We start from the raw sequence: 25,240 nt of genomic DNA on the forward strand, positions 1-25,240 counted from the left end.
TTTGAGAACTTCATGTATTGCAACATCATTTTAAACAACCAAAAAGATTTAAAATATACTCGACCAGGCTTCGTAAACTTTGCTAAAAAAAACTATATAACATAGTACTATCATTTATTTCTACGTTCTTAAGAGTTTCTAATTTACCTTTAGTCGTCTTTTTTAACAATTTCATATAATACAAAAGTAAACTTCATTATAAACAAAACACTAAGCTAAAAATAAAATAAAAAACATGTTACTACTATAAACTTGTTTGCTTATTCCTTATTTCTTTTTTTAAACATGAAAAAAATCAATAAACGTTTATGTAAAAAATCTTAAAAACTCCTTTAAAAAAATTACGTAAACTGAAAGCATTCGACCTTAGTTATTTATAGTAAAAATGAAACTTTCATATTTATTATCTTTTTGTTTGTAATTTTTCAAAACAGTTCTTTTCGATTGTTTGATATTTAAAACTGCATCACTGTTTTATACATTTATTTTACTTTTAATATAATCTAAGTTTTTAGCCAATAAGCCAAGTTCTTAAATTAAAAAAGTATGCATTTATAATACTGAAGAAAGTATTTACAAAGATAGACTACATAAATGTTAAAGCAGATAACTAAGTAAGGATACATGAAACCTAAATTTTAGCAGAGCTATAACATAACTAAAAAAGTTAGATTAAACACTTACTTCAAGTAGTTCAGTTTATCTATAAAAAGTACTTTCCATTGGTCTAATGCTAAATAAGTTTTTTAGAGAAATGGCTAGACAAGTTAAGTATAAAAGAAAAAGGAAAATACAGTCTATAGTTTGTAAATAATTTTTTTCAATTTTCCCAGTTTTATTATTTCTTCTGAATTTGTATGTTAACTCAGTTTGTTGTTTTTACTAAATGGTTTAGATCATTTGAAAACCGCTTCAAAAACATTAAGTTTTGCTTTTCCACTTTATAAGCTATCACGTTTTTAATTACAATATTTTGCACCTTTATCTTCATTGTTATAACGAGGCTTAGTTGTCATTGAGTCTACAACAAAAGAAGAGTGCTTGCTTAATTTAAACCCACTATTGGCTGCAAACCAGCAAGGTTGCTCCTGATTGGTTACTTGACTTCATATTGTGACGTTTAACTGTTTCTTTTCTATATAGTTTTGACAAAACTGTAACTTAGATTTATATAATACTAAATATTTTAAGATATACGTACAAAATTTTTTACTTAAAAGGGATTTCAAAAGAATGTTAAATCTTTAAAACCGTTATCGAAGTCATAAGTTACTAACCCAGTTCTCATAATCAATCTTTGCCCATCAAATACTTCCTGTAATGTCGTCTTTTTTAATAAAACCGCCCAACAAGACCATAGAAAGTATATTTTACGTGACACAGATCTTCAAAAGCCATATCAATGCGAGGAACTGTTGCTTTTATGTGCAACATCAGCTAAAAATAAAATTAATTTAAAGTTAGTTAAAACAGCTTAAAACGCAATAAATATTTTTCATCTAAAACCTTGAACTCAATATCGCTAATTCTTAAATAAACTTTACTCATTGATCCATGTGCTATGACGTCATAAACTATTATGTCAAGACCGCTTCGACTAATTGTAAATTCTGAAGTGACTGGATATGACACTTTGCAACCTAACATAATAAGTTGTAATTGAATACGCTTTACCTGAAATATTTTTTTTGTTACTTTAAAAGTTATTTAAATACTTTTTGTAACTTTAATAACTACTAATAAGAACAAAACCATAGTTTAAAAATTTGAGCAAAAAATTTTAATTTTTACTTACGGTAACATTTGCTTTAAGTTTTGGTATTACAAAAGCGACACTGTCCATGTAGAATCGATCTTGACCAGTTTCACTTTTAATTCCTTCCAGAGCTGCAGTCATGTTTGCATTAACGACTAACCCACTATCCGGATGAAATATTAAATTTGTCACCTGAAATAATTAAGCTTATTGTTCTATCAAAATAAGAGTAGGATAAAAGTTCGAGATTATAAATTACTTGAAAAATATTACGAACATAACGGTAGGGCTTACAGAATACTACCATTCAACTTTATGAAACTCCGTAGAACATAAATTGATATAACAAAAAGAATATCGTTAGTTTGTATCAAATTTAACTAAAAGTTTGATAAAACGTTTGTTTGAAAACATTTATATTATTAGTTTAAACTTAATTTTTCTAATCAAAAATTTCTTTTGAAGTATAAAAAAAAAAAGTTTCTACAAAACATACACGCATGCAGATAGATGTAGTCTAAAAAAATGTTTTAACGTTTTTTTTTCAAAACTTTTTATTGAAAACTATGCTTAAAATAGATTAATATTACTAACAAAAGCAAAGTATAGCTAATATTTTAGCAATGTAGAATAACAACATTTTTTGATCGTAAATTTATATGCAAATAGATAGTTGGTGCTACGTAACGTATTTTTTAATAAAAAGTTCCTTAAAAGATAAAAGCTACAAAGCTTTATCCTTTAGTCAAAAAGTAATTTGTTTTAAATTAATTTGACATACAAGTAATTTAACTACCTAGCAGCGAACAAAAATCTCATTAAATTACTGATTTTACGCCAATCCGTTTAATTCGAATTGAAACATTTATAATCTACTTACTAAGTTTGTAGTTTCGCTGTTTTACAGCAAAATTAGTAAAATTCTCGCAAATGTGAATTTGTTATATTCGCAATGACCGCTTTAGGCCCTTTGAGCAACGTACTCGCGTTAAAAACTGATCGAAAAGTGCCGTGAAAATTTCAGCTTCACAAACCGCTAATATATTTCATAATATTTTCTCTGCAATCGCTGTTCAGGAAAAGTTTACACAACATACGAAAGAAAGTAAAAGTATTTTATCTTAGTGTTCAATGCTTAATCTGTTCAGCTCGGTTTTAAAAACATCAGATTTTATCATTAATTCAAAATAAAAAACATCGGCGAAAGTCAGCAGAGCAGAAGCCTGGACTTTCGTTTGCCGTGAGACAAGCTCAAGTTTAACAATAGGGTTGATCACGCCAATTCGATCATCAGACCACAAGTTTCGGTAGACTGAGACCGGTTTCGTCCTTATTAGGACTCATCAGTCAGTCACAACCGAAAAACTTGTAGTCGTCAATCTACAAACGGTTTATCATGCTTTCACATGAATCAACCATTGCTAGCAATGATCAGTGACGTCAGCATTGTCATTTGCCGTGCAACGTTTAAAACATTGTCCACTAAGCAAGACATCTGGCACGCTCGTTTTAGTACGATCAACAAAAAACATCGGCGAAAGTCAGCAGAGCAGAAGCCTGGACTTTCGTTTGCCGTGAGACAAGCTCAAGTTTAACAATAGGGTTGATCACGCCAATTCGATCATCAGACCACAAGTTTCGGTAGACTGAGACCGGTTTCGTCCTTATTCGGGCTCATCAGTCAGTCACAACCGAAAAACTTGTAGTAAGTACTTAAAAAAGTAACCAATAAAACATTAACTTAATCTTTATTGCTTTTTCCTAGGCTTTAAGATAGCTTGTGTAACCCAGCATTAAATTTTGACTTCTATATAACCAACATCAAAAAGTATTTAAGTATATGTAACACAATGAGTATTTTTAAATTAGTATGTTAGTGCAATTAAACAGTAAAAAGTTTTGTTTATCTTCTTAAATAAAAAAATTGCACGAAACAAAAATTGATCAGCAGATTTAATTAAACAACTTTAATAAGGTTTTTTTAGTTTAGTTTTAATATTAAAAAAAAAATTTATAAAACGTTTTCAACACTTACTTTAAGTTTGGTATGAAGCAATAATTTAAAAAGCATTTTTCAACTAAACTAAATGATGGTTTTACAAGTATTAGCAAACATTTTTACAGTGCTCATTTTTATAGTACTTTCTGTTGAATTTATGGAAAATTGCTGGAAGTAAAAGTAGTACATTTTATCTAATACACTACTAAACATCAGTAAATATCCTGAGCTACTAAAACTGAGTATTTTATACTCAGAATTTAATTAATGTGTTCTTTTATTGTAATTCTTATATTTTAAAGCTTTAAGTGTTAAAAAACATATGAGTGACAAAACTTATGGTTTTAGATAACTTAATAGCTAATGTCTAAATAGATGGTCAACGATTTTAAAAACTTTATTTACTTTATATGTGAAGTCATATGCTGATAATCAAACATTAGGAAGCATTAATTGCATACATTTGAGCATTTCAAAAAGTTAATCATTAAACTTTGTTTGTAATAGTATGCTAGTTTGACTAAACTGTGGATGAAAGTCATTTGAAGTTGCTTAAAATTATTTTTTTTTTTTTTTATAATTTTTATTAATAATTAAACAAAAAAATTGAATAAGTTACATTAATTTAAAAGATCTTTTTATACCTTTAGTTAATTATCAAATATTTATTAACTCTATAAGCAGTAATATAAATTGTAAGTAATATACATTCTGATTACAAGTACTGTTTATACTCTCCTTGAAAAAAATGGAATAAAAAAGTTACTTAAAAGATAGAATGTGTAAAATAATAACGCTAATAGTGTTTACCTTATTTGAAGATAATTTGATAACCGTTTTATATGAAAAAAATTTGAGTCTTTTTGCATTTATTTGAAATATTTAAATATTAATAATTATACTTTCATTTAACAACTTTTTTATATATTTATTTTTGTTTTTTTTTGTTCAAAAGTTGAATTGTTTGGTTACAATAACAGTGGTTTAGTCTAGATTGCAGCATTTTCTATCGGGTTATTCTTTAAATTATTTTTTTAATTTTCTATTAAGAATTAAGTTCAGAATACTCAGAAACTTTTTATTTTTTTGTTTTAGCATGCCAAGGTAAAAAAAAAACTATAGATGTGTATACTTTAACAGAAAATTAAGTATTTGAAAAGTACGCTGAGATAACTGTTTATATCAAACTTATGTTAAAAAACTCTTTTTTTGAGAAAATCAAAGATAAATTTTTTTTTTATATTTAAAATTATTTTTTGCCTTGTTGTATTACAATTTTTGGCTAAGACAAGTATTTAAATATAAAAAAGTAAATTTAAAAACAAAAGGAAATTTGTTGTTGTTAATATAATAACACTTTTAGCACAAAATAGTGATAAAATTAAACATAAAAGTATTTTAGCGTGTTACAGTTTTGCTTTCTTTAAAGACCTTTCATTCAAGTATTCAAATATTTGCTTTAAGTATTGTTTATCTCCTTTTATGAGTTGATTTAAAGTTGTATCTATTTTTAGCTAACATTTTACTAAACAAGTATTTAAGCACATTCTTATACACAAAATTCATTTAATTTTCGTTCAGTTTTTTTTTCTTTCATTACGTTTAACTTATTGTTTTATTACTAAAGATTTAAATATTTAAATGAAAATAATTAAACCTTATATCTCATAAGAAATTTCATAAGTGTGTAGTGTACAACTCGATAACCGAAAAGTTCCTTTGTATACCAGGTCCTTAGACCAAACTTTTTGAGCACTTTTTTTATCGTTCAATAAACAGTAATTGCAGATTTTGTAAAAATGAGTGAAACAAGAAAATTTCCAAAAGTTAATGTTTTAAAATCTGTTATTGGAGATTTGATTCAGCCACCGTTTGTCACCCAAGAGATATTTGATTCTGCTATTTCTTATCAACCCGAAAAATCTGATCTTTTTGTTGCTACATATCCAAAAAATGGAACTACATGGATGGTTAGACATTAGTTTCATATAAAAGTAGAATGTACTGTTTAAGAACTCATCTACTAAGTACAGTGTTATTTCTTTTAAGTTCGAATTTTTAACACAGTCTGAAAGTGCGTACTCAACAGAATGCACGTACATAAGAAATAACAGTCTTAATCGAAAGTTGCTTTTTGAACATAAGGTGTTAGTTTTAACAGAAATATAACTGCCTTAAACTTTTTTCTAAATATCTGAAAAACTTAGTTGTAAATATATTTCAAATAAAATCTAAATTGGTTTGTAAAGATAATCTAAACTTACAACAATGTGTACCTTGATGAAATCAATTTTTGATTTTTTAAAGGTTTCTTGTAAAAAAAACTCATAAAAATTAAAAAGCGTTTTTTACTTGTTATAAATTGAAACTAAAATATCTATTAAATTAAAAATTTAGAGGTTGAGCGCTCTCTAATTTTTTTAAAACAAACTTGTTGTTTAATTACCTATTCAGCTTTTGTCGTTTGTTTTTCAGCTCTACATAGCACATATGCTGTACGGTCGCAGTCTTGATTTGAGCAAAGGCGACAACATCTTCGATAAATATGCTTCTTTGGACTTTATTGGGGCGGAAAAGACCAAAGAGTTCCCGATCAGGCCGAGGATAATTAAAACGCATTACCACTACACTTTAACTCCAAAGAGTGACGAAGCAAAGTACATTTATGTCGGTGAGTACGTCATAATTAAAACTTTTATACTTTGCATTGATCACTTGTGGAAAAATAAGCAAGCTTTCAATATTAACTAGTCTGAAGCAGTGGTCGTCACGGTGTGCACATGTGCACAGTGATGTGAATTGAATTGTGCATAGAAAGTTTAATATGGTATAAGTGTAATTTTTTAATGAAGTTTGTTTTGTTTATTTTGTTGAAAAAAAATATTTAGCGCAAAACAAAAGTTTTTAGAACTTCATTATTATTCAAAACAATCAAAACTGAAATAAAATAATAAAGTGTTTTCAATTTTAAAGTCTAGTTGGCACAGAATTTAATTTTTAGTAGTTTACTTTTCAGAACTTTTATAAAAAATGCTGACCAGTTGTCTAACGCACCTTAAATCAAAAAAAATAACAAAAAATTTTTTTTAAACTACTGTGATTTTCATTTGCAACAGCTGATCATTTAATTTAATCACTTAACAACATTCTCAGCTAGAAACCCGAAAGACACTGTGGTTTCGTTTTATCACCACACGGTGGGGTTTCCTTTTTACGAGTTTGAAAACGGAAACTTTGACGATTACTTTCAGTTGTTCGTGGAGGGAAAAGTTGATTTTAACAACTATTTTGACATGGTGCCTGAGTGGTGGGAACGCAGTAAAGAAAAGGATAACATTCACTTTGTTTTATATGAAGACCTTAAAACTAACTTTGAAGAGTGAGCTAAAGTTTTCTATAAATTTTTAATTTTAATGCACTAAAATTGTGATAGAATTGAGAAACTAGATTTTTAAACTTTTTTAGTAATAAACAAGAAACTAGTTTATCACTTATTTAGTCATAAAGACTTTTGTTTCGATAATTTTCTAACTGTATAAAAATAGTAATACTTACAATAACATTTTATTCTGTTTATTTTGTTATCACAGTAAAACCTTGTGTCCCTACTACTATTTACCTCATATTTTTTGTTTATTTTACAAAGGCATAAAGTTGTTTAGTATTACGTAAACCTTTACTGTAAGAATCATTAATGTGACATTTGAAAAACAAATGTATTTGGAATAAACTTATTATCTTAACTCGTTTTTATCGTAGTTTAGTTTGAGAAACCGTACTGAGCTTTGATTTTTTTGCAGAGAGATTTTAAAAATAGCTGAATTTTTGGGCAATGGTTTGAAAGAAAAATTACTAAAAGATGATAAAAAAATGCTGAAAGAAATAACCGTTAAAGCGGATATTAAAACAGTACAAAAAGAAGAAACGCTGGTATATTAGCCAAATTAAGTTCTATGAGAGTATTCTTATTTAGCAAAAAAAAAACATTATTTGTTTTAATCAATTAAATTTGTTTTTACATAAACTTAAAAACTGAATTATAATGTTTGTTTGTAAACTTACACTCAATATAAGTATTTGATTATTTTTTCAAAATACAAAGTAAAAGTAAAAACATTTTAAAGAAAGTATCGCAACCAGAGTTCAAACGTCTAGAGCATTTGCCGTTTGCCCGGAAAGGAATAATAGGTGATTGGAAAAACAAACTAAATGAAGAGCAGAGTAAAATTTTAGATGAAAAAATGAAAGAAGCAGGAACAAGATATCCAGGATTTGACCAGTTGTGGGACAAATATAAAGAATATTTGTAAATAAAAAGTTTAATGTAATGTTAGATTAACAAGTTACATTTCCATTTATTTTATACATACTTCTGACAAATTTATGAAGCTTTATTTTTGAAATATTGAAAATGTTGTGTGCAAAATGTTTAAAGTTATAGAATTATTTAGTGTTAACTAAATAAAACTAAAATAAAGTACATATAAGATTCGATTATTTTTCAGACATTTCTAATTATTTTCAATCATAATTAATTGATAATTTATAGTTATTTTATTTTCTTGTTAATTCAATTAATTTTAACTGCATTTTTTTCTAAGTGTTTAAAATTTAACTGTTTTCACTGAATTACTTGTACAAAAATAAAGTGATTTAGATGACTTATTTTAGTTCGATACCCAGTACTTGGATACTACTGTTTCTTTATGTAAATAAAACAAAAACTTTTTAAAAAGTAACTTTAGTTTGATATTCAGTACTTGTGTTTTTATTTTTTTATATTGTAGTCATGTCATCTTTAAATTATTCTATTAATTCAAAAAAATGAATTTCCGTTGTATGTTTTTTAACCAATTTTATTCGGCCAAAATCCTCCGTTTTTTTCTCTAAAATAGATTTTTTGCATCTACAACTTTGTTTTTTTACTGAAGTTATATGTATTTACCTTAAGTTTAAGCTTAAAGAGTTTTGAAAGTTCGTACCATACCAACAGAGTTTTCGTGAATCCTTTAAAAGCATTATTACTTAAAAAAAAGTAAAATATTCTGATGTATTTCATACAATGATAGTTTTAACTAGTTTTAAATTATCCACAAACAAATTTGTTTAAATAAATTTTATGAATCTTTATAGAGCTTAATCGAATTAGCTCACGTTGTTTTTATTTAAGCAATAATTTGGATAATGGTTTTGCTTTGTTACCCTAATTCGTAACTCCATAACGAAAACAGCTTGATTTTATCTTGCCTCTTTATTTAGACTACGTTAATGCTTTTTTTTTTTGTTAAATTAATAAAACAAAATTGTTTCTTATATATGATTTCCCGTCATAGCATTAGTACTTTTGAAACTTGTAAACTTTATTTTTCACTAGATTTGTAATATATTATTTTGCTTTAAATTGTTTTTGTTTTAAAATAAGATAAGAATTAATAAATAATACTAAAAACTGAATGAAATGTAGCACGAAATTTTAAGTCTAAATGTTTTCCAAATCATTAATGAAACATTCTTTTCATAAGTTATCAATAAATTGTTTATCTTTCTAATAAATTTTTTATAAAGAAAAGTTTCATGAGTTAATTAAGATAATACTTTAATACAAAGTACAGTATAACATTTAAACTGTTTTATTATTAGTCAGCTTAGTTAAAAAGCGAAAAATTCTTAGCCATGTTTATAGAACATCAAAGTCAAATCTTTTAGCAGCTAATTTTTTATAACACTTTAACAATACCTAAAATAATCTTGACAAAGTTATGTACAACAATAATATTATCATTAAAAAGTATGATTTAATTAAAATGTATGCGTTCAAATTTTTTTTCTTTAAACATAGTCAATTTGTTAAAAGATAACGACTTTTCTCAGTTTTTAATTAAAAACATGGTTCTACGCAGTTTTCATAAAGTAGATAGAAGTATTAACATAACAGTATTAGTAATGCCTAGTTTTAATTGCTTAAATTCATCACTTATTTTTCGTTATGATTAAAACCTTAATTTACTTCACCTTATCACAAAACTTTATATATATATATATATATATATATATATATATATATATATATATATATATATATATACCACAGATGTTCTTGTGTTAAAACTTTATTTCAACTAACGGTTTTTCACTGCTCTCAAAAAAAATTAAGAACAGATCTACGGAGTCTATAAAATATTAACAAACATTAGAAAAATAGCAGAAAAAGCATGTATAATTATGTATAGTGTTTATGTAGGTAGTAACTATAAACGAACTTTATGGTTTAAAAACAAAGTTTGGGATAAAAACATAAAATTATAAATTTGTCTACAAAAATACAAATTTAATAAAAGTAAGCACTAACCTCAAAATGCTCTAAGAATAGGCAAGTTTTTAAAATGAAAATTAAATTGAGTTGTACAGAAATGTGACGTCATAATAAATTTAACAAATTGGTCAATAATTTATGCAGCTTAAAAACATGAAGTATTAAATTTGCAAAAGTTTGTGATTGTGAATATGAGTGTTGTGAAATAAATTAGTACATAAGTAGACAGAGTTATTTAAAGTAGAATTGTCGGTTGTGGGGACAAATATTCGATAAATCTTGCCGCTTATTCAGAAGTAGGTCTTTATCTTCTGCTGCAATTACTGCTCTTTCTGTATTGCAAGTTGGGCAAATTCTACTTACTCCGTTGGATGCATGTTTGATCTTTGAAACAATACTCCAATCCATGTTTGGCCTTTTACCGTACCTGTGAAAAAAGCTCCAGACATAATCCGATAAACGCGTGCTTTGTTTTTTCTTTATATTTTTAAAAGTATCTTTATGGTTAGCATATCTATCCTTGAAACTACCTGCTGTACTTCCGATATAAATTTTATCTGGGCCCTTACTTTCAACTTTAACTTTATAAATTACATTTTTAATTAAGCAATTACCTTTTAATGGGCAGTTATCTTTATTTAATTTACGGCAATTACATGTTTTAGGCATATTATTTAACTTATTACTATTAAAGTTAGTTGTTTTGGAATATTTATTTATAGTTTTATTGTTATGCATTTTGCTTATACTTTTAGCGCTATTATCACTTACTTGTTCTAAGTTTTCTTTTATAATTTTAGAAATACTTCTAGTTATACGTTGATTATTATAATCTACACTATTATTAGTACTATTGATATGGATATTTTCATTATCATTATTATTAAAGTTATCATTGCAACTTATATCTTTAATGTTTAAAGTTTTGATATGTTTTACATTATTGTTACCATAATTAAAATTTTTACTATTAGGATTATCATTATTATTGCTGTTATTATTACTATTATTAAAATTTTTATTTTTATTATTACTGTTATTATTAATATGATTAGTATAATTAGAAGTATTGTACATGTCTACGTTATTACTAACTTTATTACTAGAATTATTATTTGTATTAGCTTTGATATGTCTATTTTTAAAGTTTGAAATTACTGTTTTGTTGTGCGATTGTATTAAAGTTTTAACATTACTCATACAACTATAAGAAATTTTAACTGTCTTTCTATTAAAAATTTTATTATAAAAGTGGCTAACGGGGAAGTGTTTATCGACTAGCTTTAAAATTCTTTACCTAAGTTTATATTAACTGAAGAGCAATATGGAGGATTATACCACATTATATGTCGGTTACGCGGTTTTTTGCGTTTTTTATCTACATCTAATTTTTCATACTTTAATTTACATTTAAAACCTCGATTTTTTAATTCATTTTCGTACGGTGCTTTTATTTCGTTCATTTTTTTAGGTCGGAAATCACATAAATAGACAGCACAAAAAAAATAGCTTCTTAGCCCTTACCACCGTCACGCTATCTACATTTTTCTAAAAACAACCCCTATGTAAGTTGTATGGAGCCTAAAATTTTGACCTCTGAGTTTTTGGCTGAATTTTTTTTTTACATGTAGCAATTATTTTAAACTACATATTTACAGTACATATTCTTAGCAACAGAGTTACCGTAAAATACACTTTAAGATTTATAATAAAACAATTGAATTAGTACATATGATAATTCGTTTGAGTATAAGATTTTTCGTTTAAGAAATGACGATTCTTTGTCATTGACAATGTTAATAATAGCAGTTCTGCATCAAGAAGGTGTTTTGACTGATTTTTATTTTCTCCCTGAAAATAAAAACCAGAATAAACGTATTAAAAAGTGTTTGTGAACGGTTTTCTTTTAAAACAGTTTACTAAAAGTTCATATTTATCTGTTGACTTTATCAAGTAATATTTTTTTGCAAAAAAGACGTAGTTTTTTAATTAAGTTTTGAAGAAAAAATATATTTACAAAATAAAATTCTAATAATTAATAAAGCGACCAAATGTAAAAGAGAAAAATTTTGATTTGAAACTTTACAATCAATATTGTTTAAAGACATTTTTTAATGATTTTACACCTCCAGCTCCAAGGGTTTCTTTTTCAAAACGGAAACCAGTGACAAATTTTTAAACAGCTTTTACTTTTACGACACTCAAAAAACCGTATTCTTAGAAGTCACTTTTTTTTCAAACGGTTTGATAATTGTTTACGTTCTAAAATTTTTTTTTTCTAAAATAAAAATTGTTTTTGGTATTAATTAGATTTTTAGCTAAATTATTTTAATTAGAACTTTTTGACTAAGTAATTTATTCACATATCATCAACTATGTTTTAATAATATCAAAACTAGTTAAATATAAGTTTTTGTTATACATTCTTTGTTTTTAATAATTTACTCACAAAAGCTTTCGATAGCTTTACAATGTTAGACAAAAGTTTTATATTGTCAATAGTAACAGTACATAGGTTTATATTTTAATCATTTACTAAAAGTTAAAGAACTGGATTACTTATTTAGACTTTTATTTGTTTCCCTGGTGTTTAAAGACTACTTAAGTTTTATTTTTTTTTCACCTGAAAATATTTTAGTTGACAGTTATGTAAATTTATAAAGTGTATTATTAGAAGCTAAGAAAGTACTCTAATATTAAAAAACAACATATTTGCTAAAACCCTGAAAAAAGTTTAGACATACCCTATTTACAGTGCGGATTATAAAGTCAAGTTAGTTAAAGAATCTAGTTAAAATTCATTATAGAATCGATGAGATAGGAATTTAGGATACCGCAGAAATACTCATTTTAATTAAATTTAACCATCTTAAGAAAGACAAAATGTTTATAAAATGGAAAAATCATTTGTATGTAAGCTTAGAAAATGTATTGTCTAAAAATTCTAGTATTTATAAAGACTGAAATTTTTTGAGAACCTTGTATAATTGACTTTCTTACTAATCTTACTTATTATTGACAGCTTTAGTAGTAAAGCAACCTTTGTTTTTTGCAGCTTACCATTAGTTAAGGCTGGCTTGGTACAAAGTTAGGGAAGACCCCTAAAAGATCTAAGATTTAAAAACTTTGCTTATGCTAACTAAGCTAACAAAAGTTAATGAGCATGAAGTTAATTTTATAGGCAAATTTATAAATTTTTCAAAAAACATAAAACTTTAATGTCAATTATTTTCCTTATCTTAAAAGCTATCTAAAAATTTTTATTTTAGAGAACGCACCTTTGTATTTAACTTCAAAAATATTTGGTTTGGGGTTTGAATTATTTCATGGGGTCCCTCCAAAAATAAAGGGTTTTTTTTTTTCATTATTATGGTATTAAAACCAAAAATAGATATTTTTTTATTTTATTTATTTTATTTTTCCCTTTGTTTGCATGTTATTTAAACTATTAGATGTTTATTTTATAAATAATATTAATATTTTTCACAATTTGGCCCCAAAGCAATATGATGTATATAACACTATCATTTGCCTTGGCCATTTCCTAGATAAAAAATTGATAAAAGGAAAAAAAAATTAAAAAGAATGTGAATTACAACAAATTTAATTAAACTATTTTAGTTTAATTAAATTTGTTGTAATTCACATTCTTATTAACTTTTTTTTTTCCTTTTATCAATTTTTTATCTAGGAAATGTCCAAGGCAAATGATGTTAAATGCAGTATTTTTAAGTAGTATACAGTTATATTTTCATTGTGATAAGCAGCAAATAAATATATATATTTGTTAGTTCTGAGTTACTTTTTTTTTCTGAAATAAAAACATTAATACTAACTCTCTTTTTTTCAACCCTGAACGTTATGCAAAAGTAGAGCAAGTAATTGATATAAATTATTTTAAATAAAATTATTTCAGATTGATTAGAACCTAAAGAAAAATGTTTTGAATTATAAAGTTCTATATTATAAGAAAATAAAAAATAATAGAAAAGTTTAAAGCTTATCCAAAAGTCATCTTACAAAAAGAAAGTGTTTTACTCAGAGGCCAGAGTTTTAAAAGATCATTAAATTTCATAAACTTTTAGATTTAGATCATAGCCTTGAAAGTCTTTAGATTTTTGCTTAAAAAAAAACTTGTTTACATTTTTTTATACTTATTGTCATTTAAATTTTTTAATTACATATAAATGAAAAACCATTTAACTGATTTATCTTGAAAAAAAAGTTAAAAATATCTTTCATAAATATATGTAAGTTTATTTAAAACAGGGTTTCCCAAACTTTTTTGCGAATGGCCCCCTTTAAAGAAGTTGAAAAAGCCATGGCCCCCTTCAACAACATTACTCAAAAATAATTTTTTTAATCTCTTCATCTGCAACTCAAAAATATCTAGTTAAGTTTCTAAACTACCATTAAAAACACCTTAGACCTTTTTTTGCTCTTCATCTGCAACTCGAGAATATCTAGTGTAAGTTTCAAATCATGACTTCATAGCCCCCCTGTGACTCCTTTACTGCTCATGCCCCCTAAGTATCTGTCATGGCCCCCAAGGGGGCCACTTGGCCCAATTTCGGAAACCCTGATTTAAAAGAAGATAAATATACCTTTTCTTAATTTTAGAATTTCTTAAACAATTTTTAGGTAAAAGTAAAAAATGTAGAGTCTTAAAAAAGTTATATAGCACTAGAAATTTTATGCAATTATAAAATAGTATTTTTGTAAACTTTTGGTAAAAATATACTTTTATGTTATGTAAATTAGTTTAAATGAATTACTTATATAGTTTTCTACATTTATAGTTGTAGAAAGTAGATTATATAAGTTAAGCAAATTTAACCTTGCTAGGACAAAACTTAAAAAAAAAACATTTTTGTAGAACTTTAAATGTTATAAAGCAAAATGATCAAACCAAGAAAAGTAGTAACGTTAGACAGTTACATAAGAGATTTACCTTGGTCACTTTTTAACTTTATTGCTAATGAACTTGATTCTCCAGGAAGCTCTACTAATTGGAAAGATTTTGTCACTAAAATTCCTATTAGTTTGAACAACTCTACACCTAGATTCAGCATGAATGAAATAAGGTTATAAAATTAAATATAAGTTTTAGTTCAAACATAAAGTATACTCAAAAGTAATTCAATTAAATTTAAAAATCATAATCTAATTTTTTTTCTTAAATTTTAAAAAATCTTTTAGATCTATAAAAAACACAAACTTATTCTGATACAGTAGTGTCAAGTTTTTAAATTAGTTATATTTTAAATATCAAACAGTAAATTTCTAAAGAATTACTTGAAAAATTTGAAACAATCTTTAAAAAAAAAAATATTATTTAAAGAAAAACAATGCTTTAAACGAACATGAAAAGTTCTAGTTAAGTTTCTTCAATTCACATAAATTTAATTTGGTGAAGTTAATTAAAATTGCTTTTGTTTTTGCAAGTCACATTATAAAATTTTATTTATTTTAGTTCATCTTTGTTTGTACTGTTATACACATACATGGTTGTTTATTAGGCCCTCTTCTATCATAATTCTTTTTAGTCTAGTTTTTCTTAGAAGTGCTTTTTTTTTCAAGTCTTTAGAATTTAGCAAGCGTTTCTTGATTCTAATTTCATAATGTATTTAGTTTTTTACAGTATACCTACTTTTACACAAAAACTGTTGTTTTTTGATTAGCAACTTAAATAAAGTCCTTAGCTAGGTACTGAGTCTTATTTTAGTGTTAAGATAAACTAAAACATAAAACAATCCATGGTCAACTATTGTTTTTATAAACAATGATTAACTATCACCTTTTTAAATTAAATATATTTTACACCAGTATACGTTATTTAAAACATATTATAATTTTTCAAGTTATTGAGAACAAAAAAAAAACAATTTTCTATGTTAAATTAGTAACACAGATTTTAAAAAGTATATAATAGTACTACTAACATTTCAATAAGTTGATTACTTTTTGAAGATGTTTTTGTATTTAAGTTATAAGTATTGTAAATTTACAGGAAATTTGAATCACTTGCTTACAGAGGTGAGAGCCCAACAATAGCTGTTATGGATGCTTGGGGTACCTACAATTGCACTGTTAAAGTATTTACTTTTTTAAGATATAAAATCAAGTTTTTGTTTGACATTAATGAAAGTAAGTAAAGTATTTTTATCATGTTTTTTTTTAAGTAAAACAGTGTTATTAATGTATATACTTTTAAACTGTGTTTGGTATATATGTGGGTAGTTGTCAAATTTGCACAACTGTACAAAATTGCATAAGGGTACAAAATTGAACAAAGATAACTTTGCACAAAGACGTTTTTTCACAATGGGTCACTTTTGCACGAAGACACTATTGCATGAGTGAAAATTTTTGCACACGTTATTTTTTTTTTCAATTTATATTATTTTTAATTTTTTTTTCAATATCACTGTTAACCCTTACCTTAGGTCAGTAACTTTTTTTTTATTTTATCTTTTAGTTTTTTTTTTTGTTTTTTTTTTTATTGTCGGGCAAATTGACCCTCAGTGCAAAATTGTCTTTGTGAAATTTTGTCCCCTCGTCCAACTTTGTCTTTGTGCAAAAGTATCTTAGTGCAATTTTGACCCATATGTATATAAATTTAAAGTATACCTTAATGTGTTTACAACAGTTTGTACTTTAATCAAGTTATCTTTTAAAAGTGTTAACTGATATATAATTATTTTAAATTAATAAAGTTTTTCATAGTAAATGATAAGTTAAAAGTTTTAAATTACTCTTTAAATATTATTAATTTTTATGATTAACTACTTAGACATTTTAAAAAACTTTATAATATGAAGATTAAGTATATTAACTGAGTATCAAATTATAGGATTTACTATCAGTGTTGGAGTCATTGAACCTGCATAGCTCTGCCAATAGAGTAAAGAACTTGATGCCACAATTACCAAAATATGAAGAAATATTGTGTGACTTTCCATCCACTAGCAGAGTACCTGTTGAGCACACTTCACTACATAAAGCTACTGTAATGTATTATTATAAAAAACTTTTTCTTTAAAGCTTTGTTGTAGTTAAAATATTTAAGTATTTTGTTTTTGTATAAAAGATAAACTTTTTGTTGATATTACTATCACTTTATAAAGCTACTGTAATCTATTAGTATATAAACAAACTGTTCCTAAGAACTTTGTTTCTAATTAAAGTTTTACGTACTTTATTTTTTGTTAAAACTTAAAAAGCTTTTCTTTCTTTACTGTTAATTCTCTACGATAAATATTGAGTAAAATTTACTTTACAAATTTGAAAACCAATTTAATTCAAAAGTTTACTAATTTTTAGTTTTTGCTTTGATAGTACATTTTCAGAATAATATTTAAAAGCTTAAAAAACATTTTTATTTTTGATTATTGGAAGTGTACAATTTACTTCAATGTAAAAATTAAGCTTAAACAAAATACTCATCGTTTTTCAGCATTCAGCGTTTGAAGGTAATATTGATGCAAACAAGGAGCTTAGCACTTGTCGTGATGAAAGCTTTTTGAAATTATCTGAAGAATTTTTACATTCAATTTCAACAAACAATTTCAAAAGTATTTCTTTAAATTATTTTTGAATCTAATGTTACAATATTTTTATAGAGAAACATAACGAAATCTAAATTTCAAAACTATATTTTACAGTATAATAAACTACATAGCATACAACAATAACTTATTGTATATAGTGATTTTAAAGAGAAACGACATCATAATAACTTTTAGCTTTTAGGAAGCTAACTATGTAAAGTTATTAGTACTATTCACTTGTTTATGAATAAATTAAGAGCAAATAATTTATTTATATTTTTACATGTTAAGAAGTTTTCTGGTATTTTGTTTTCTTAAAGCTAAAAACTTTCAACTTTTTAAACAAAGCTGTTAATCAAATCAATTAATTTTTAAAATGTATAGAAATTTTTGTTTGTAGTAAACTAGATGAAAATTTTATACACGTTTAAAATTATTTTTAGGTCGAAACAGTTTAGTGTGTTTTATTAAACAAATTTTCTAAAAAAATGTTATCTTGATTAAGTTGTAAAATTATTTTAGTTTGGTTCTAGTTTATTACCAAGCAAATTTGTAAATATACTAAATTTTAATAATAAAAATAAAATTGTTAAAAAATGTTATGTTTGTTTTTGCTTTTAATTCTAATACGCTTTCTTTTTATATTTTAATGGATTTACTTTAGTGTTCTTATTTTTTTAATATACTGAACATAACATGCTGTATATTAAAGCTCTTAGTTTTAATCATTTATTAGCAAAATACTAACGGCTCTTTTAAAAACCGTTACTTTTTGACTAAATAAACTCATTTTGTTCTAGACTAAACTTTTTAATAAAATATCTTTTTTTATTAGTCAGGAGTATAATGAAGTCCGAAAGACATTGTTTATTAATTTCGAATGATTAAGATTTTTTAGAATTCAAGTAAAAACTTATTTGATATACTTTAGCTGTAAAATTAGATTTTAGAATACTTTTTGTTGAACAACTATTTTGCAGTACAGCATTACCAATACTCACATATGCTGCAAATGACAAGAAATTTCAATGAGCTGTTCAAATTGGGAGAGGGTGCTTTCGGATCAGTTTACAAAGGACTCATTTCAAGTGAGGTTGCTTGCTCAAATACAATATGCAGAGTGTTTTATATAGTGTTCAAAAGTATTTTTGTTGAAGTTATAAAGATTTGCTTTACAACTATTATTTTATTTATGTCAAAAATAATTTTATCTGCTGTCAGATCCCAACATACAAAAGCATAAAAGTTGCAATAAAAAGACTGAAGTTAGATAATCAACCAAATAAAGAATTATTTGCTTGTCAGTTTAAGAAAGAAATTGAAACAATATCAGAGTTAGCTAACTACTTCAGCTATTTTTTTTTTAATAAAAATATTTTTTTAAATTAACCTTATAATAAAATTATAACTTTATAAATAATAATTATTTCAAATAACAAACATTTCTTTTAGACGTTACGTTGCCTTGTATTTTCATTTCTCTCAAAAAAAGTTATGTTATACTTTGTTAGACATTTACTATTTATAAAAGTATATAACATTCAATGTTCTTGGTTCTTTTGTGATATAAAAGTAAATGTTTTTCACTCAGAATTACTAGTTTATCATATATTCAGTGTTGCAACACACTTATGTAACTTAAGATAAGTCAGGCTTGTTTGAAATTTTTGAAAAACTAAGGCTAGTTTGGAATTTTTGAAATTTTAGGCTAGTGTTTTTTTTTTGACTTCAAGTTTTCTTTTTTCTTAAAACTTGTGTTCTTATTAACTTATTTTGTTATTATTTTGGTATATAAGCTTTATTAACAGGTTTTTTTTAGGTTTTGGCTCATACTACCTTTATCAATAACCTCAAAAACTCAGACTGAATTAGTTTAATTTGATGTACATCAGACTGACTTTTTTGCTTCAAAGAGTGGCGACCCTGTATATAGACATTGTATTTTATACAGTAAATATTATTCGTTACTTAGCGATTTAGTTTCTAAACAATAAAATGCTTTCCGAGAATAATGTTCGCTACGGGAACTTTAAAGAAAAAAAAAACACTACAACTAATTCCTTACCTTTATTCCTAATAGTACTTTTTTTCACTCAGATTGTCACATCCAAACATACTATCAATATTGGGATACTCTTGTGATGGACCGCAATGGTGTCTAATGTACCATTACATGGTCAACGGTTCACTTAGTCACAATTTGCAGTTATCAAGGTGAGCTTGTTTCTGTTTTTTGTTACGTATAAAGAAATTTACTAAGTTAAACTAATTAAAATAGAGTTTAAGTTTTTTTTTTTATTTTATACTTGGAATCAGATATTCACTCAACTTTTTTTCTTAATTTAAACTGAAGTTTATCTAAAAAGGTTCTAGTCGTGTGGTTTGTAAATTGATAATCCTGGATACTGCACAATTTCATTTTTCTTAAATTAACAATACATTGAACAGGTTTTATTTTTATGCGACTTTAAATTTTTATACTATATTACTAGCAAATTTATTAGTTATTAAAAGTTTTATATGTCTACTTACACTTACAATGAAAGGTTTTAAGTTGTAACTTTCTTTAGATGTTGTTTTTGTTTCTTTTTATTCTCTTTTTAAGATATTTTTTTTTGTTTAGCTGCTAGAATAATAGCTAAATTTATTTTAAACTATAAACATTAAACTTTGGTTGAATAATAAAAAATAAGTTTGAACTTAGTTTTCAATTAAATAGTTTTTCTACAGATTGTAATTAGTTAATTTTGAATCATCTTAGCGTTTTAATTATATAAAGAAGTAAATTACTTATAGTAAAGTTCAACCAACTAGTAATGTAAAGTTTCTTTAGTACTTAATTCATCAAACTTCTATCTGCTCTAAAATTTAAAGTCACGTTATTGTGGTTTCTTTGGCAAAATTCCGTTTTTATAACTAAAACAGTCTTTACAGCTGGTTTCATTGCATTTAGTGAATAAAGTAATTATAGTTAGAACATTTATTTGCTTTATTAAGCACGAATGATAGTAGTCTTTAAAAGTTATTTTAACAGGTTAAAAGTAGCTTAATTTGACAAATAATATAAGTTAATTGTAAACAAACTGAAATCTGTAAAAGTACATTTTTTATAAAGGGAGGAAATAAAGGATCTGTCAACGTTTGAAAGACTGAAAATATTAAAAGAAACATCATCAGGAATTCAATATCTGCACAATAAATTACTCATTCACCGAGATATAAAATCGTAATTTTTTTGAAAAAAAATTATTGATATTATGCATTTGAAAAATAAATTTATTGACACTACGCATTCAAAAAATATTTAGTTTATCGAACGTAATCAGCCTTATTTTTTCATGCAAAGCTTCTTTGAAAATTCAGATTAAAGGTGCTTTAATAAATAAGATAAAACTTATAAATTTTATTTTAAAAGTTTGCTCAGTAGGATTTTAATATTTTTTTTTAGTTTATATACACAGCTTATTAAATTTAAATCCTTTTGGAAGTTACAAGTTTCATTAATTTCACGAATGCTTCCAGCTCTAACATCTTACTCGACGAAAACATGAACCTGCGGATCGGTGACTTTGGGTTGATCAGAAGTCAGGATCTTCCAGGTTCGGATACCACGACAACGGACATGACGGGCAACCCGGTGGGAACCATGGTATACATGGCACCTGAGAGCATGCTGGGCAAAATAAGCCCCGCCATGGATGTGTACAGTTTCGGAATTGTGAGATTTTATTTTTTATTACTTAAATACAACCCGAAAATTTTAAAAGTTTGCTTTTTAGTATAAATATCTTCTGTATTGATATGAGTAAAACAAATTTCACTTCAACACTTGTTATAAAGTTTTTACCTTCTCATAAAAAAAGTTAAAAAATTGAAAAGTTGTTTAACATACAGTGCCACAAAACATTAATTGATCACTTTTAATCTTACTATTTTTTAACTTAACAGGTGATTCTGGAAGTGGTGACCAACTTGAAAGTTATGGACGAATCCCGACAGCCCAGCCACATCGTTCTCTACTGCGACGAAACTGATGACGTCACACATTGCTCTGTGCTTCCCTCGTGCGGTGAAAGGTTGCTGGAAATTGCGGAGGAGTGTCTTAACCACAAGTACAAAAGGAGGGCTAAGATTGATCAGGTGAGTCAATGTAAGAGTTTTAATAGTAGAAGTTTAGTTATAATCTTGTAAATTGAAAAAAAAAATTGTTGAGAATTTTTTTGTCAGTTTTTTTCACTATACCTAAATGCTATAACTCATGAAGGTAATATTTAAATTTTATGTAAAGAAGGTTTTAATTTTAATTAAAATGCAAAAAAAATTGATAAACTACCGTCAGCTAAAGTTATTTACGATTAAAAAAGTTATATTATTTCTATAAAACTTTTACTTGCTCTTTGTCAAAAATTCATCCAAGAGATTTATTTAATATTTTACTTATGGAAAGCTTTTTCAGTGAATTCTTATGGTTTTTTTTAATAGTAAACATTCTACGTTAACTTCCTTGTAGAGTTAGATTTTTATATAAAGTTTGCATATTATTTAAATACATACTTGTTTAAGTTTGAATACATTAATGTGTTTTCTATTAACTTCTTCCTAAATTCAAGAAAAAGTGTCAGACTAAGTTAGTTTTTTTTTTTTGAAATATTGGCAAAGTTTTGGTTTTATTTCAGTTCAGATACTTGAAAATTTCTTAATTTGAAACAAAAAATAAATTAACGATGGTTTAAAAATCTACCAGTTTATTGCAACATTTTGTTCAAATTAATTTCGGACAAACGTCCTTCATCAGTGAACTTTAAAACTAGTAGAACTAAACACATTCATGCAACAAAAAAATAAATAAAAGTTAAAAAATATATTATGACGTAGTAGTTTAAAAATGTGTATAAAACTAAAATTTAAAAGCTAGATGATTTTTACATTGTAATGATATTTTTGTATGTAAAAGTAAATTAAAATAAAATGCGTATAAAAACAAACACTTTACCGTTATAAACTTTAAATTAAAACCTATCTTAGTAAAGAAATGTTTGATGTAAGTTATTGTTAATAAATAATTACTGCTATCGGCGAAATATAAATAAAAACTTTTCCCAAACAATACTTAAAGTAATTATAAAAACCTATATTAATAAGAAGCTGTATCTTACAAACTTTTTATCAAAGAGAAATAGTTTAATCCCTAAATAAAAATAACTATTTGAAACAAAACTTAAATCTAAGTAAGATAATAATACAAAAATTATATAAAGAATTAAATTAACTTGTTTCAGCAGCAAATTATTTTTTCTTATATATTGTTTTTTAACTTTTATTTATTTTTTTGTTGCATGAATGTGTTTAGTTCTACTAGTTTTAAAGTTCACTGATGAAAGACGGTTGTCCGAAATTAATTTGAACAAAATGTTGCAATAAACTGGTAGATTTTTAAACCATCGTTAATTTATTTTTTTGTATCTATTGATGCAGGGAAAAAATCACTAGTAAAAACAACTGACTTGTGTCCTGGACCGATTTGCGAATTATTTATAAATCTTAATTTGAAACAAATTTGTCAGTACAAATGATAGAAAATTCTTAAAGCTCTTTTTTTTTTTGAATTGTTCCTTATCAGTATTGTACTTTCCAGTTGTCGCATTGAAGAATTGTTTGCAAAGAGGCTAGTATATTTAAAAGTTTTATAAGTGTGTATCATAAAATGAGCGTACCAGTGTTGCTGTAGTTAAAGTTATTATAACAATTAGTACTGTGTGAACTAGAAGTCTGAGAGTTCTATATGTTGTATATAATTATATAGTGTTAAGTATTTCTGTAGCAGTAACAAGACAATTCAAGTTTAAAAAAGAAAAAAAAATTATGTTATATACCAGGGGCCATATCTAAACATATAATTCTAAAAAAAAAATAGAAATAGGTTAAAGAAAATAATAAACAGTGAAATCAACGTTTAGATTCCCAATGATTGTATCATAACTGTGAAAATTGTATAAAAAAGCGATGTTAATGAAATTAAATAACATTGCTATAGATATCTATTTAGGACTAAATTTTTTTGAAAAATATTTCTATTAGTGTAGCTCATCATCTAGGTTTCGCAGACATTTTTGCTTGCTTTTCTTTTAAATTTTAGAACCCTAAACTAGTAAACACAATTAAATAAAAGCATGATCAATATTTTCAAAATTATTTATTTATTTGCAATTATTAATTACATAATTATGTGTGCTATGTAAATTAAAGGTCCAAGGAGATACAAGATATATTTTAAAAAAGTTCTGGGTTGAATATAAACCACATACATGAATAAATTTTTATATGTAAATACATAAGTTAGATAAATACTAAAATTTTTTTTAAAAACTTCCAATGTATATGTTTTTTTTATGATGAGTGTTTTTGTCTTTAAGGACTTTTCTATCATTTGTAAACTTTAGTGACTTTAAATAGCTTGTATTAGGCTTACGGTAGCTAAATAAAAACCAAAATTTCTTAGGTACGCTTTGCCGGTTGGGTACGCACTTTTGTGCTGTGTTCAAAGTGCGTACCTAGTTGGCAGGTTACTGTAAATGTTTATCATGCAATGTATAAGTAATAAGAAAATATGTAACGTAAGTACAACTACATAAATAGAATAAAAAATAGATAAGAAAAATAACAAAACTTTTCTATACAGAAAACTATCCTAAATTCCTTTTATTTTTACGGTTATAAAAACATAAACTTTTAATTAACATAAGAAAAATTTTGTTTAGTTATATTAACATTTCAAGTCAGTTTCATGCGGAAAAAAAATACATAATCTGTTTTAGATCAAACATACTTCAAAGGCTTTTACGAGTTAAAGTAAATAATTTTTAGACCTATTAAACTTTAAATTTTGACAGACTTGTTCACTAAAATTAAAAGAGTTCATCTAAAACTTACTAAATTAATAAAACTAAGTTTTTTTTCTAGGTTTCAGAAGATCTTACAAAAATGTTGCAATCCTGCACAGCCAACGAACCTGAATAAATTTGTTTTACTTTCAACTTTTTGAACTAAGACTTTTATTTTTTAATCATAATTTAATTGCGTTCAAAGTTTAATCATAATACAATGTTGCACAGTTTTTTTTTATTGAAGTTGTAAACAAAATAACCAATACAAAATCATGTTTCAAAAAGCCAAAACTTTTTTTAATCAGTACTATTTTTAGATGTTTATAGAATGAAAATTTTGTTTTATTTTTTAGTTATATTTTATTTTCAAATAGAAATATTATGCTGCAACTGTTTTTGTAACTCTTAACTTGAAGTAAAATTTACATATGTTGGCAAAGACATGGTTGTAATAAATGTTATTTTATTACAAATATAAATTTGTATACGTCAAAAGTTGAATTGTTTTGCAGAACCTGATCTCAACTTTAAGTTGTGGTCCAGGTCTGATTCTTGGGCCTTCGTTTTCCTACCTCTGTGCTATATTGAAAGTAAATCAAAGTATCTAAAATTATATCATAGTAAAAGGGATAAAAACTGATAATAAATGTTACTTAAGAGGCTTTGAAACTTTGAACAAAAAGACAAAACATATCATATTCAACGTACTTAATAATGTAATAATCAAAGTTAAGTAAA

General features: G+C 25.5%; 2 protein-coding genes across 3 annotated transcripts; both read left to right on the plus strand.

Annotated features, from left to right (window-relative positions):
* The first annotated feature begins 2,708 nt into the window (after positions 1–2,708).
* LOC145832399 (sulfotransferase ssu-1-like) lies at positions 2,709–8,065 on the plus strand. The gene is made up of 6 exons (XM_082939716.1): positions 2,709–2,762; positions 5,621–5,725; positions 6,231–6,426; positions 6,909–7,134; positions 7,556–7,685; positions 7,880–8,065. Exons 1-6 carry the CDS (start codon positions 2,709–2,711, stop codon positions 8,063–8,065), a joined length of 897 nt encoding a protein of 298 aa, XP_082795842.1.
* A 6,883-nt stretch (positions 8,066–14,948) lies between these two features.
* Positions 14,949–24,765, plus strand: LOC145831856 (interleukin-1 receptor-associated kinase 4-like). 2 transcript variants are annotated; one of them, XM_082939199.1, is made up of 11 exons: positions 14,949–15,152; positions 16,079–16,163; positions 16,922–17,077; positions 17,525–17,642; positions 18,599–18,711; positions 18,840–18,952; positions 19,716–19,832; positions 20,734–20,844; positions 21,141–21,336; positions 21,567–21,758; positions 24,579–24,765. In XM_082939199.1, the coding sequence occupies exons 1-11, from the start codon at positions 14,968–14,970 to the stop codon at positions 24,633–24,635; spliced, it is 1,443 nt and encodes a 480-aa protein (XP_082795325.1). In that variant the 5' UTR covers positions 14,949–14,967; the 3' UTR covers positions 24,636–24,765. The 2 variants fall into 2 exon arrangements, with proteins under 2 accessions (XP_082795325.1, XP_082795326.1); XM_082939200.1 differs by lacking the exons at positions 14,949–15,152; positions 16,079–16,163 and adding an exon at positions 16,204–16,215.
* Positions 24,766–25,240: the final 475 nt, after the last annotated feature.

Source organism: Thalia democratica, chromosome 3, assembly GCF_965202585.1.
Source record: "Thalia democratica chromosome 3, ktThaDemo2.hap1.1, whole genome shotgun sequence".
Taxonomy (NCBI): Eukaryota; Metazoa; Chordata; class Thaliacea; order Salpida; family Salpidae; genus Thalia; species Thalia democratica.

Bases quoted from the DNA above. Each gene is read 5' to 3' on its own strand.
- LOC145832399 (XM_082939716.1), top strand. From the start codon at position 2,709: ATGACCGCTTTAGGCCCTTTGAGCAACGTACTCGCGTTAAAAACTGAT. The intron at 2,763-5,620 runs GTGCCGTGAAAA...GATTTGATTCAG, and splicing joins CGTTAAAAACTGATCGAAAA to CCACCGTTTGTCACCCAAGA. The intron at 6,427-6,908 runs GTGAGTACGTCA...CAACATTCTCAG, and splicing joins AGCAAAGTACATTTATGTCG to CTAGAAACCCGAAAGACACT.
- LOC145831856 (XM_082939199.1), top strand. From the start codon at position 14,968: ATGATCAAACCAAGAAAAGTAGTAACGTTAGACAGTTACATAAGAGAT. The intron at 15,153-16,078 runs GTTATAAAATTA...GTAAATTTACAG, and splicing joins TTCAGCATGAATGAAATAAG to GAAATTTGAATCACTTGCTT. The intron at 21,759-24,578 runs GTGAGTCAATGT...TTTTTTTTCTAG, and splicing joins GGAGGGCTAAGATTGATCAG to GTTTCAGAAGATCTTACAAA.